This window comes from Gastrolobium bilobum, unplaced genomic scaffold (genome assembly GCF_033153095.1).
Source record: "Gastrolobium bilobum isolate Gb01-03AN ecotype WA unplaced genomic scaffold, APGP_CSIRO_Gbil_v1 utg5107, whole genome shotgun sequence".
In the NCBI taxonomy this organism is placed as follows: Eukaryota; Viridiplantae; Streptophyta; class Magnoliopsida; order Fabales; family Fabaceae; genus Gastrolobium; species Gastrolobium bilobum.
In genome coordinates this window covers 218,388-231,038 of record NW_026897630.1, presented here as the reverse complement: position 1 = coordinate 231,038, position 12,651 = coordinate 218,388, and the positions used below count along the sequence as shown (strand labels likewise).

The window sequence follows — 12,651 nt, the reverse complement described above, 5'->3', positions numbered from 1 at the left end:
ATTGCAACTGTGATCCTCCTTAATATACTTAATGGCTTTTATGCCTACTTCAATTGGAGACAATGGCACAAGAGATTGGTCAAGGAGGTATCCCTCATGACTATATTTTATACACTCCTCAGACTTATTCACCTTTTAAATCTTATCTTTGCAAAAAAAATTTCAGGTTTTTGTACTTTTTTACTATCAAATCTTACAAATTTTACCTTTAAATCATTTTTATTTTTTATTTAAATTAGCAAAATAATTTTTTAATATAATTAATAAAAATTGATTGTAAAATTTATAATTTAAACTTTTTAACTAAATTAATAGTCGTTTGAATAATATAATTTTTGTTTTTATATATATTTTAAACATTTTCTATCTATGTTTCAAATAAATAAAATACAAATACAGTTTTCGTTAATTAAATATTTCTCATACTTAAAATATAAAATATAAAAGGTTACCTCATGTTCTTAGAAAAATAACCCCTTCTAAAAATTAATGTGATTTTGATATTTTATATGCATAGGTACGATTTTACTATCTGTTTCGATCTTACGGTTTACAACTTTTTTAACTCCCTTTCTAAAATCTCAATATTAACAACACAACGGTCTTCCCTACACAATTGAAACGGTCCGAAGCACCAATTTTTATATTATGTTAGGTTGAATATTACACAAAGCAACCTGCATCGATACTTACCAAGTTGCATCACACAATCAATTATTCGTTTATTTCAGTTTTATTAGATAAGAGAAAATGGGTGGTCTTAATAATTTTAATTTGAAATATATATCAAGATAAATATTTATTATGAACTGTAAGAATAAAAAGTTAGGTTCAGCTCTCCATGGAGAGCTTTGAATTATTTTGAAGATTTTTGGTCAAATTGATATATGAGAGAATTGGTGGCCGTATCAAAAAACACAAACAGTGCCGTGCCGCGTATTATATTTAAACATTGTACTATAATAATTGGAGAGAAGGATAATTGAATCAATATTATATAGAAAGATACAAAGCTGAATCATTCATAATAAATAAGTAAAATATACAGAATATAATAATCAAATCGATGAATCGTCCATAAGAAAAAAAAGAAAAAAGAAAACTAAGGACAAGAATTTAAATAAAATTAAAAATTAAAAAAAAACAAAGATAACTCCATAGAAATCAGTCTAGATGAGCAAAGACGCAGCGAAAATAACGACGGCAGCAGATCCAGTGACGGTGAATCTGTTCAAAAAGGCACCGCTGGAAGGACCTTGTGCTTCAGATGGTGGAGAAGAGATGGACGATGGAGAGTTGGCAGGAGCAGCAGAAGGTTGATTGGGTGAAACCGATGGTGAGTTAGTTGATGGAGAGACCGCCGGAGACGGAGACACCGCATGACCTGTCTTAGCTTTCCTCGGTGGAGTGGCCACCGGCGACGAAGCTGGAGATTGAGCCATTGTGTAGCTCAAGAGCAATGCAGCCATAAGCACAAAAACAAAAGCGGAGCGAGCCATTATAAAGAGAGAGAAAGTGAGAGCTAAAAAAAGTTGAAGCAAATGATAAAGAAAGTATGAGTAAGAGAATCAGAAAGACAGAAAATTGTGTGTGAGAAGAAATAACGCAGGTAAGAGGGTATTTATAGAAGAGTAACCGCGTGAAAAAGTGAAGACGTGGTTCATGCGCCGGCCGAAATTGGGCCCAGTCGCCGTTGATGTAGTCTCACGATTGTTTCTTAAAATATTTAAATCAGTTCATAGCTTCGCAACTAGTCCAATTCGGGATAGGATTAAGGCTTTAAACCTTTTTTAAAGATAATTTTAGTAAAGATCGAACACATGCTCTCATCCTCATCTGCTCAACTATCATACGCCCAACTGAGCTACCACCATTTGATACAGTCTCACGATTCTAATATGATATAATCGTGATGTTTATAATTCAATTAGCTAGTATGCTCTTAAAAAATAAAAAGTAAACAATCTTTAAAATTGAAACCTAGCTGATTATAAATTAAATTTATATCAATTAATATTAATTCACCTAAAATAATATTATATATCAGTCAGCAATAATGTACCTATAATAAGGAATAATACCAATAAAAGTGGTAAGTAGCTTATTTTTTCTTACTTACGAGTCTCGAGTTCGGATCTGAAAAGAAAAAAATTAGTCTTTTCTATAATAGGTTTGACAATACTCGAACTGAACTAATCGAGTAATCGATTAATTTATAGGTATATAAAAAAAAAACAATTCAAAAGAAATCATTGTTAATAATTAAAAGAAAGCTTTTCATTTACAAAAAAAATAAAATAAAATAATTCAAAAAAAAATTTAACATTCAGTCGAGTAAAATAAAAGTCCTAAATCTAATTTGCATCATTAATTGATTGTGATACTCCGCAATTTGTTTTGAACTCAGGGAGTTCTCAATCTCAAAAAATAATTTACTTATTTTACAATAATAATAACATTTTACTTTGTAACATAATGAATATTATAAATATAATTTAATGAAATTTCAATTATTTGAACAACAAGTGCATGCAGGTGCAGTTTTTAAGGAAACTTTTTTCTCAAAATAAATTTATCTCTAAAGTAATAAAGTAAAAAAATACATTTATTATTAATTTTTAGTAAAAAAATAATTTTACTTAATCACCTTAGAGATAATTTTATCTTCAACCATTTAACTATTAGCTTCCCTTAAAGTTTTTCTTTCCTTTTTATTTAAATAATTAATATTATGTTTGATATTATATGATTTAGTAATTTTTTGTTGAATTGAAGAGGGGAACAATTGATCCAAAGCAACATGACAGGTCTTACAGACAGGAGAGACATTAGCAAAAGAACAAAATTCAAATGCCAGAGGAGAGGAAGGAAACACTCGTAAGTAGTCATTCATGGAGTGATCCGAAGGGAGCTTCGATAACCAGCCCGCACAATCGTTGCTCTCTATGAAAGAATGACTCAAGTGAATGTCTCATTCTTTCTTTAGTCATACTCGTATTCAAACATTACACGTGTCTCATGAAATGCACCACTTTTTTTAGTGAGCAATGTGATTACAAAACTTAAATCACTTTCTATGATGATACAATGCCAACCTCCAACCCAAGTAAGCTCTATACCTTTAAAGATGTCCCACAGCTCCGCTACAAAAGTTATGCATTAACTTATATTATAAAAGAAACCGTCCAACCATCGACCAACAACATCCTTAAATAGCCCACCACAAGCAGACCCACCATTGATTTCCCTATAAGCTCTGTTAATGTTAATTTTCACTTATCCTTCTTTCGAAGGTTTCTAGCTGATAAGGATATGACCGAGAGCTCTCTTGGGTACAATTTCCAAAGGAATAGACTGATTTGCTGAGGTCCTTGGAGTTTTCAAATTAATGTCCATGTACGATCATTATGGAAGATAGATATCAACGATATAACTGACTAAAAAAATGTCAACCTTCCTGCATGAGAAAGACATTGCGCCTGCCAACTCCTTTATTTCTCTCTACCTCTATCAAGACCCCTACATAGTTATAGACTCTTGGTAATCCTACTACGTTGAATCATAGCCTCTAAACGAATCTTTGGTACTACTCTTGTGGCTCTTTCACCCACACTAGGAGTTTTTATTTCTTTAATTTATCAATTTGGTATTGGATTAAAGATATTTAGTGACGCGAGAAGAACTCAGCGTCACTGAGTGCCGCTATCATCCCCTCGCGTCACTTTCACTTTTTTTATTTTATTTTTACTTTTTTATTGAGTGCTGCCCCTCCCCTGTGGCACTCAAAGAATTGTGTGCCAAGTGACACAATCTGGTTATTCCTATTACCGTAAAACTTTGCAAAGCCATAACTTTTGATTCGGGTATTCAAATTAGATGATTTTTTTTTTTATTTCACATAACTTTTCGAGATCTACGCAATGACGTCTCATTTGACATATTTTATCTTCTATTAATATAGTTCCAATTTGCAACACTAACTACACTTTTTTACAGATTTGAATTATGTTTGTGAGAGATAAAATATGTCAAATGAGATGTCATTGCGTAGATCTCGAAAAATTATGTGAAATCAAAAAAAAAATCATCTGATTTGGATACCCGAGTCAAAAGTTATGGTTTTCCGAAATTTTACGGTAATAGGAGTAACCAGATTGTGCCACTTGACACAATTCTGTGAGTGCCCCCAGTGGAGGGGGCGACACTCAATAGGAAAAAGTAAAAAATAAAATAAAAAAAGTGAGAGTGACGCGAGGGGATGGTAGCGGCACTCAGTGACGCTGGGTCACCCTCGCGTCACTAAATGATCCCAATTCGTAAATACCTTGAACCAAATACCAAATTGATAAATGAAAATCACAAAAAACCTCAATCGGTCAAAGAGCCCTACTCTTGTACCAAAGATTCAGTGCATCCCATCAATGAAAACATTATATGTCAGTTAATTTTTTTGTTCTGTCAAAATTTTTCTCTCTCTGTCAAATTTTTTCTCTCTCCTCTGATGTGTAATACTTTTGTTGATGAGATGCACTGAATCTAGGTACAATAGTAATACTAAAGATTTAATCCCTAGGTATATCCTAACATTTGTAACCCACTCGAACTCGCTAGCAATAGTAATTCTGTTTGCCACTTCCTTAGACGTGTTTTTTGAAAAATAAACACAGATTTTTTGCTCATTAACCTTTTTTGACCTAAAATATCACTAAAGAGACTAAGGCATCTTAGTAGAACTTGCAACTGGTCCTCTTAATTTGGCCTCCATGAACAATATCAAGTCATTTTAGGGCCACCATTCCCAACTCAAATAGGATTCCAAAGTCTACTCATTCTTGTTTCTATAATATGAGGTAGTTTCTCCAAAGCCATGATGAATAGGTATAGAGACACAGGGTCTTCTTGCCTCACACCCTTACTCCGTTGGAATTCCTCTGAGTCCTTCATTCCAGAGAATATTAGTCCTAGACGAGGTAATCGCTAACGTAATCAACTTGACAAGATTCCCATGAATTTGAACCTCTTCCAGCACTTTACGGATAAATTCCCAATCAAGACAATCATATACATTCTTCAAATCCACCTTGACTGCCATGAAGCATTTCCTCCCTTTATGTGCCGCATTGAGTGAACAAGCTCTTGAACAACTATTATTTTGTCTTATATATGAGCTTGTATTCCATAGGACAAAGAGAGATGCGACAAAACTAGAATATATGGGAAGGAGACTGAGTTTTCGAAATTAATGCTACCAATGTACAGTTTATTTTTGTGAGAAGGTCAAGTTTAGCCAAGGTTTTTTTTTTTTTTTAGGTAAAGAGTTTAGCCAAGATTTGAATGAACAACAATATTACTTGAGGTCTGGGCACCTCCCAAATTTTCTGGAAAAAAGCTATTGTGAAACCATCAGTTCCGGGGCTTCCTATATCAAATAAAAATTGATCTTATTTGTAATATTTTTTTTTATAAATTTATAAAAAAGAATTTACTTCAATTTCGAAACTTTTGAAATTTTATTTAAAGTTATAAAACAAAATTGATTGATTCTAAAAGTGGTCATAGAAGTTTATTTATATTTAGTCGAACTTGAGACAGTGTGATTTTTAAATCAAGTCAATTATATTTATTATTAATAATGAACACAATGGAAGAGATTAACTCATGATTTGCAATATTTTTTTGTCAAAAAATAGTAGGGATTTAAAAAAGACATCTCAGTTGAAATTCAGGATATACGAAAATTTACATTAATATTTATCTATCACCACCTATCAATAGAAATCAGTGACAACGATTTATTGTCTTTATATCACTTTCCACCACCCCACTCATTTGTGACCTTTGAATGACGAAATATAAAATTTCTCACGTCCAAATGTGAGAATAGTTAATTCAAAATGGGTCGGAAAGTGCCTCATCACTTGTGTTTCCCCGCGTTATGTCACAATCTGGTCACCGATTGAATTCTATTATTTTCTTCTTCTTTTTTCCACATATATTCAAGAAGTCAATCCTGTTAGCTCTCCTTTTCCTCTTTTCGTATGTTTAAGTCAATTCTCTCTTGTTAATCTTTCCTCAATAACTTCTAAGGATCATCAACCACATAAATGAGAAAAATAGCAGTCAAAACATCAATATTAACCATTAACTGTGACAAGGTACAAAAAGGAATTTATTTATTTAATTATCATATACAGCAGGGCTACAAAAACATGTGATTCTTTCTATTATATATTATAGAGGCGACTGCCAGTGCCACATACAGGAGTTATTGTACCAAAAAGAATGAAGAAACAAGGTTTAATAGTCGAATGACCTCGACTCCGGAAGCAAGATAATGAACCCTATATAAAAGGCACCAAATATAGAAAGAAAAAAAAACCTGAAATTTGTATAGGCATTAACCTTATCTGTAACTTTGTTTCAAAGTGAAGAATGTTTGGAGAAGCCTATAATTTAGCAGAGCCTGCCTGACTAAAATCTGGCAAATGAATTAGAAAAATCAAAATCACAAATAGAATCATGTTTCTATCACTTCCCTTCATCTGCGTCTGATATAAAATTGTGAATATAGTAGAAAATGAGCAGGTTTATTAGCCAGTAACAGCATTAGAATCATCAACACTACTGGATTTACCATTGCCACTGTCATGACTGCCATAGATGTGGCCCATTTTCACACGTTTGGTCTCTAAATATCTCCTGTTCTCCGAAGTGATAAGAGTCACTAATGGGATCCTACCAGAAACTGTCAAACCATAACCTTTGAGACCAACATATTTTGATGGATTGTTTGTCATCAGCTTCATAGACCGCACACCCAAGTCCCTCAATATCTGCAAGTAGAATTTCAAATTCAAGATCATTCCTGTGAACTTTCCTAACAAATCTAAATCACCATGTATTAAAACAGGTCAAATGCTAAGTGAGTATAAGATGTCAGATATCTAGTTATTAAGCATTTCTAATATATTACCTGCGCCCCAATGCCATACTCCCTAGAGTCAACAGGCAATCCCAACTCCTCATTGGCCTGTACAGTATCCCGTCCATCATCCTGTAGGTTATAAGCACGAAGCTTGTGGCCCAATCCAATGCCCCTTCCTTCATGTCCACGGAGATATACCAGTACACCCCTACCAGCAGCCTCAATCTGTTGCATTGCAAGTGCAAGCTGTTTTCCACAGTCGCATCTGGCAGATCCAAATATATCTCCTGTCAGACACTCCGAGTGTACCCTCACAAGTACATCATGTCCATCTCCAATGTCACCCTGTTAAATAAGAAACAGTCAAAATCACAAAACAGTTTCAAGTTTACTAATGAACCAAGCAATCTAAATCTAAATTTGGACGAGCTTGCCAAGGCCAGAGATTGCAAGCTCATCGGGCTTACCCACTAACTATTTACTAATGAATTCCTTGTTGAAGACAAATCCGTTTAGCAGTTAATCGATTCATAGATTAAACCAAATAGGCAACCCCAACCTTGCTGACAATAATTTGGACAATTACAAGGAACTGGTATTTTAAGATGTTTCAAATTTACAAAGCCAAATGGTCATCTTTGTCAATTTTACAAAAACGAACACTCGTTATAAAACAATATGGAAACAGCCCAGCCCAAAACATGTAGAGAAGTGAAACCTCAAACCTTGAGAAAAAATCAGAATTGTCTATTAAATATGCCATATATTGGCAAAAAAAAAATTTAAAAAGAAAAGGTACATATCTCACTGTTTTCAACTTCACCACGTTCTCAATCATTTTCTAGCTTTGGGTAGATCAGTTGACATTTAATTACACAAATTATTTACTTCCTCCTCCTCCCTCTCTCTCTGCCTTTTTCACACACACACAACTTCTAGATCTTCATCAGATTTGTGCCACAAATCCAACTCTCAATAAATTGGCTTTTGCTTAAACCATTCAAATTCTAATTTTAAAATTAGATTTGAAATCTTAAGAGTGAACTACTATTGTTAATTACATCAGCTTTAAGTTTTCTATCTTGTTCTTTGAAAGCACAAGCATAAATGTTTGTCATGCTTTGATTTTGTCTGTGTCACTTTCATGAATTCAAAATTCATCTATATATAAACAAGTATACAGTGTAATTTAGGAGGATGTTGTGATATTTACACTGCTTCCATTTGCCAATGATTTTTAATCGCATTTGCAGAAATAAAATGTAAGCCAAACCATAGGTTAATAAGGTGAGATTTACTTTAGAGTAACATTTTATGCAAATTCCCACTGTGAAGAACGTTCAATATAAAGTATAAAAACAAGCAATGCTCACCTTAACCATTGCAATATGCTCAATCCCGTCCAAAAGTGACCTATAACAGTAAGCAGTGAATGGCCCCCACATTGTAGGTATTCGTGCGGCAGAAGGATGACCCACTAATTTATCTCTCTTTCTTCTATATCTGCCATAACATGAAGTTTTAATCTCCTTGCTAAATAACCAAATAAGAAACAAGAAGTATCCAAGGTAGCAAAAGCCTTGACAAAAGAGACTCAGGTAAGGAACACAAAAAAAATTTACGGAAGAATAAAATAACCACTTAGAATTCTAACTTTTATAAGAAATTCTTAACTCAATGAATCTAATGCAGGATCAACAAATGGAATATTAAAAAAAAAAAAAAAGGTTTCCATTTTCTTAGTGATATATAAAATTCCATTCAGTGAAAAAGGAAAAAAAGAAAAAAGATTTAGACCAGAGATACCTCACAAGCAATCATTGTATTTGACTGATAGTTGTATCCTCAAAAGACAAATATAAGTACATTAGACTACAAGTTAGTTCCATTATGTAGTCGAGATTTAGGCATATAAATTATGATGTCGGACTCTGTTAATATATATATATATATATATATATATATATATATATATATATATATATATATATATGTAAGTCAACAAAAGGGATTTAAATTATGGAATCAGCACTTGAAAGAAAATCTAACCTAAAAGACATCATAAGTATTCATACAATGAATTTTATTACATCTTCCATGAAATGTAACCACTTACCTTATTAAGTCAGCAATAGATACAATTTTCAAATTTTCACGCTTTACAAACTGGCGAAGCTTTGGCAATCTAGCCATGGAACCATCATCATCTACAATCTCACACAGAACTGCCACTGGATCCAAACCAGCAAGTATGGCAAGATCAACAGAAGCTTCTGTATGTCCAGCTCTCTTCAAGACACCACCTTCCCTGTATTTTAGCGGGAAAATATGGCCTGGGCGGTTGAAATCACCCGGGGTTGAATCTCTAGATGCAAGGGCCAAGACTGTAGTTGCCCTATCTTGAGCTGACACCCCTGTGGTGGTACCATGTTTAGCATCCTGCACATGCATTTTAAATTGTTGAAATGTATCGACTTTCATCAATAAATGCCTAAACTACGTATCAAAAGAGAATTCCAACAACAACATAAGAGACCATAAAATTTAAGTAGTCTTTCTTGACTTTAAGCCGTCTTGCTAAATTATAACGAATGTGCCTTAAATGCTTAGACATAAAAGCTATCAAGTGCAACAAACTAAATCCATTATACAAGTGCAGCTCGATAACAATTGAAGACCTTAGTCGGAGAGATATGGTATTAACTCCACATGTAAAGATGTAAGTAAGAACAGTAGTACATACCACTGTCACAGTGAATGCTGTACTAAGTTTCTCCTCATTATCCTTACTGTTCACCATCAAAGGAAGTTCCAATCTATCCAGATCTTCCTCTTTCATGCTTACACAAACTATCCCAGTTCCATGCTTCACAATAAAAGCCATAGCCTCGGGTGTTGCCAACTGTGCTGCCATTATCAAGTCTCCTTCATTTTCTCGATCTTCATCATCTACAACCACTACCATCTGCATCGTTAATATCAGTTAATAACAGATATCTATTACAATACTGACCCAAAAGAAAAACTTTAACCCCATGCACCTCTGCTGTGCTAACAAGAAGTTATAGAAAAATAATAATTAATTATTTTACCCAGAGAGAGAAAGAGTAGCAACCTTTCCCTGGCGAATGTCTTCAATGGCCTCAGGGATGGAAGCAAAACCTGGCGTGGGGTTGTCCAAATCAAATTCATTGTTGTCATCAGAGAAAACATTGCTTGTAAGCGCCGTGTCGACTGTTTGTGTTCCATCATGTACCTCAAATCCAACAGATCCATCACCAGCCAGATTTTTAGGTATCACCACATCATTGCTAAGTGGATAAGAAAGTAGGTCACCTCCTCCGGAGATCAATGTAGCTTTAATTCTATTAACAGAATTGTCACTCGAGAGAAATTTAGAATTCAGTCGGACAAAGGGAAAATCATTGAACAATTTGAAGTGTTTGCATGCCCTACATTGAATAGAAGAGCAGATCAAAGGTCAACTTAACAATTGTGACATCCAAACATAACATTAAAACAAAAAAAACCAAAACAAAAAAAACAGAAAACGTAAATTTATGAGCACAGGGATACAATGAACAGCTATTCAGCTAAAATATGTGGTGTATGACATGAAAGATAAAGCATCTTTAATATAATAAGGCAGGGCAAGATGCGCGAACAAAGTTGTAGTCCAGAATTTGACCGAGACTGCATTAGAATCAAACAAACAGAGTTCAAAGGCGATTCCTAGCAAAGTTTTACATCTAAATTTCAAAACATTACTTGACACAATTAAAAAAAAAAAAAAAAAACAGAGAGAAATATCCATTTTTTACTCAGCATAGTACCAGTACAATCACCCAAAAATGTTCCCTCAAAAGTATACTTTCAATTTATATTTACAAATTTTTGTTTACAAACTCTTTATATTATGTTTCACCGGTCATACTTTAAATCAATAAATATATGACCGATCACACTCACACTTAACGTAATTGGTAAAAAAAAAAATATAAAGGAATCGTTACTTATTAATGGACGAACCCACGTGTCCTACAGAAAGTCAACAAAAAAGAGGGATCTTGCGCCGAATCGTGTATCACAAAACATCGAATAGCCAAGATGGTTTCTGATGATTAATCCCAGAAATGAAAATGCAACAAAACCCATAAAGAAGAAGAAGAAGAAAAAAGAAACAGATATTGGGTTTAGAGTTTAGAAAGAAAATGAACAGAAAAAAGCAGAAGACTTGATGCTCAAACATGCAATCACAGATAGAATTAACATATTATTATATGCCAACCTGAGCTGGTTCTTTCTACAACAACCCGTAAGTTTCTTTGTTCCAATTTGAAGAAAAGAGAAAGAGAAAGAAAGATTGAAGGAAACTCACCGCGGACACGAGAGGGCTGGTGAGGAAGAATAAGAGAGATTGAAAGAAGCCATTGTTTGCTTGCACTTTGGTCCAAAGATTTTGCACTTCTTACCGAAAATTGGTGTGTTGTTTTGGTTCCTCACTCAACTATACACAAATGCATATATAATATAAGAGTAAACACCCTTTTTATCCCTGTTAATATCTACGAAGTCCTTTTCAGTCCCTGACAATAAAAAAGGATCAAATTAGTCTCTGAAAGTACAAGAAAAAGACCACTCTACATATTTGGGAGTTGACATAAGGACTAACATGACCCTTTTTTTGTAGACCAATTTGATCCTTTTTTATTGTCAGAGACTAAAAAGAACTTCGTAGATATTGACAGGACTAAAAATGATGTTTACTCGTAATATAATTGGAGCTGAGCTGCACGAAACAACGCCGAATCTTTTATATAATATATAATATTGTTATTATTGTCTTCCTTTATATCTCATAATATAATAATACCACTTGTCGAATTTTTTACCTGTGACTCTGTGAGGGTAGGTTCATATTGAATAAAGTATGATATTTAGAATAACTTCAACTCTTTAGCTTATTATATTTTAATTATTCAATTATTGGAAATAAGTTTTTTCTGCTGTAATTTTTTTCTCACTGTATCTTAATCGCCAAAGATAATATTTAAAATGGAAAAAATATTATATTATTTATATGAATACAGTAAAAAATTTCATTTTCTGTATTCTTGCATTTTTTTGAATATTCTAGAATATTAGAAGAATAGAGAAGGGAAAAATTAAGAAAGAGAATATTATTTGGTGTCACAGCTAAGGATTTGGGCGAGTTGGATTGGTGCAGGTGGTGAGGTACCAATTACTTTTGGAAAATACAATCTCTGTGAATAGAAAGGCAAAGTAGAAAAAGATGTGCACCGAGAGAATAATATGAATATTAAAATAGAGGTTGGTATTAATTCAGATTTCAGCCTTTATCCATTGAATGGGGATGGCGGTTCTTTATTCTTTGTATTCCAATTTGTGGCGTTTCTTTGACCATGACTCTTCCTCTATTCAACGCCCGAGTCGTTGCGTAGAAAGATAAATTTTAAATTCTTAATAACTAAAATTTTAGTTATGATATAAGGTTTCTTAAATTATTTTAGAATTTAAAACTATGAACAAGAATTTTATAAAATAATATCACCATGTGGGGTGCTATTCTTAGATTCTTACTTATTGGAAATTTTTTACATAACTTATAGGACATAAATAACCTTAGTTTAATATTTTTATAACTAAAATACTCTATTTTGTTAAAGCTCTAGATGTGATACTCTACTTCACAAAAATCGTAAGTT

The 12,651-nt window shown here is 33.2% G+C and overlaps 2 protein-coding genes across 2 annotated transcripts; both read right to left on the bottom strand.

Moving 5' to 3' along the window:
- Positions 1-1,169: 1,169 nt before the first annotated feature.
- Positions 1,170-1,499, bottom strand: LOC133308758 (classical arabinogalactan protein 1-like). The gene has a single exon (XM_061509448.1). The coding sequence runs from the start codon at positions 1,497-1,499 to the stop codon at positions 1,170-1,172; it is 330 nt and encodes a 109-aa protein (XP_061365432.1).
- A 4,649-nt stretch (positions 1,500-6,148) lies between these two features.
- On the bottom strand, positions 6,149-11,411 carry LOC133308772 (bifunctional riboflavin biosynthesis protein RIBA 1, chloroplastic). The gene is made up of 7 exons (XM_061509471.1): positions 11,304-11,411; positions 10,041-10,377; positions 9,669-9,890; positions 9,042-9,364; positions 8,299-8,428; positions 6,974-7,270; positions 6,149-6,833 (listed from the first exon to the last, which is right to left on the bottom strand). Exons 1-7 carry the CDS (start codon positions 11,354-11,356, stop codon positions 6,591-6,593), a joined length of 1,605 nt encoding a protein of 534 aa, XP_061365455.1. The 5' UTR covers positions 11,357-11,411; the 3' UTR covers positions 6,149-6,590.
- Between the last annotated feature and the right edge of the window lie 1,240 nt (positions 11,412-12,651).

What these genes read in the sequence shown, in the direction of transcription:
- LOC133308758 (XM_061509448.1), bottom strand. Translation starts at nt 1,499, where the DNA reads ATGGCTCGCTCCGCTTTTGTTTTTGTGCTTATGGCTGCATTGCTCTTG.
- LOC133308772 (XM_061509471.1), bottom strand. Translation starts at nt 11,356, where the DNA reads ATGGCTTCTTTCAATCTCTCTTATTCTTCCTCACCAGCCCTCTCGTGT. An exon ending in CAGCATTCACTGTGACAGTG is followed by an intron (nt 9,365 to 9,668) that starts GTATGTACTACT and finishes ATGCATGTGCAG; the next exon opens with GATGCTAAACATGGTACCAC. An exon ending in AGCATATTGCAATGGTTAAG is followed by an intron (nt 7,271 to 8,298) that starts GTGAGCATTGCT and finishes CTTATTTAACAG; the next exon opens with GGTGACATTGGAGATGGACA.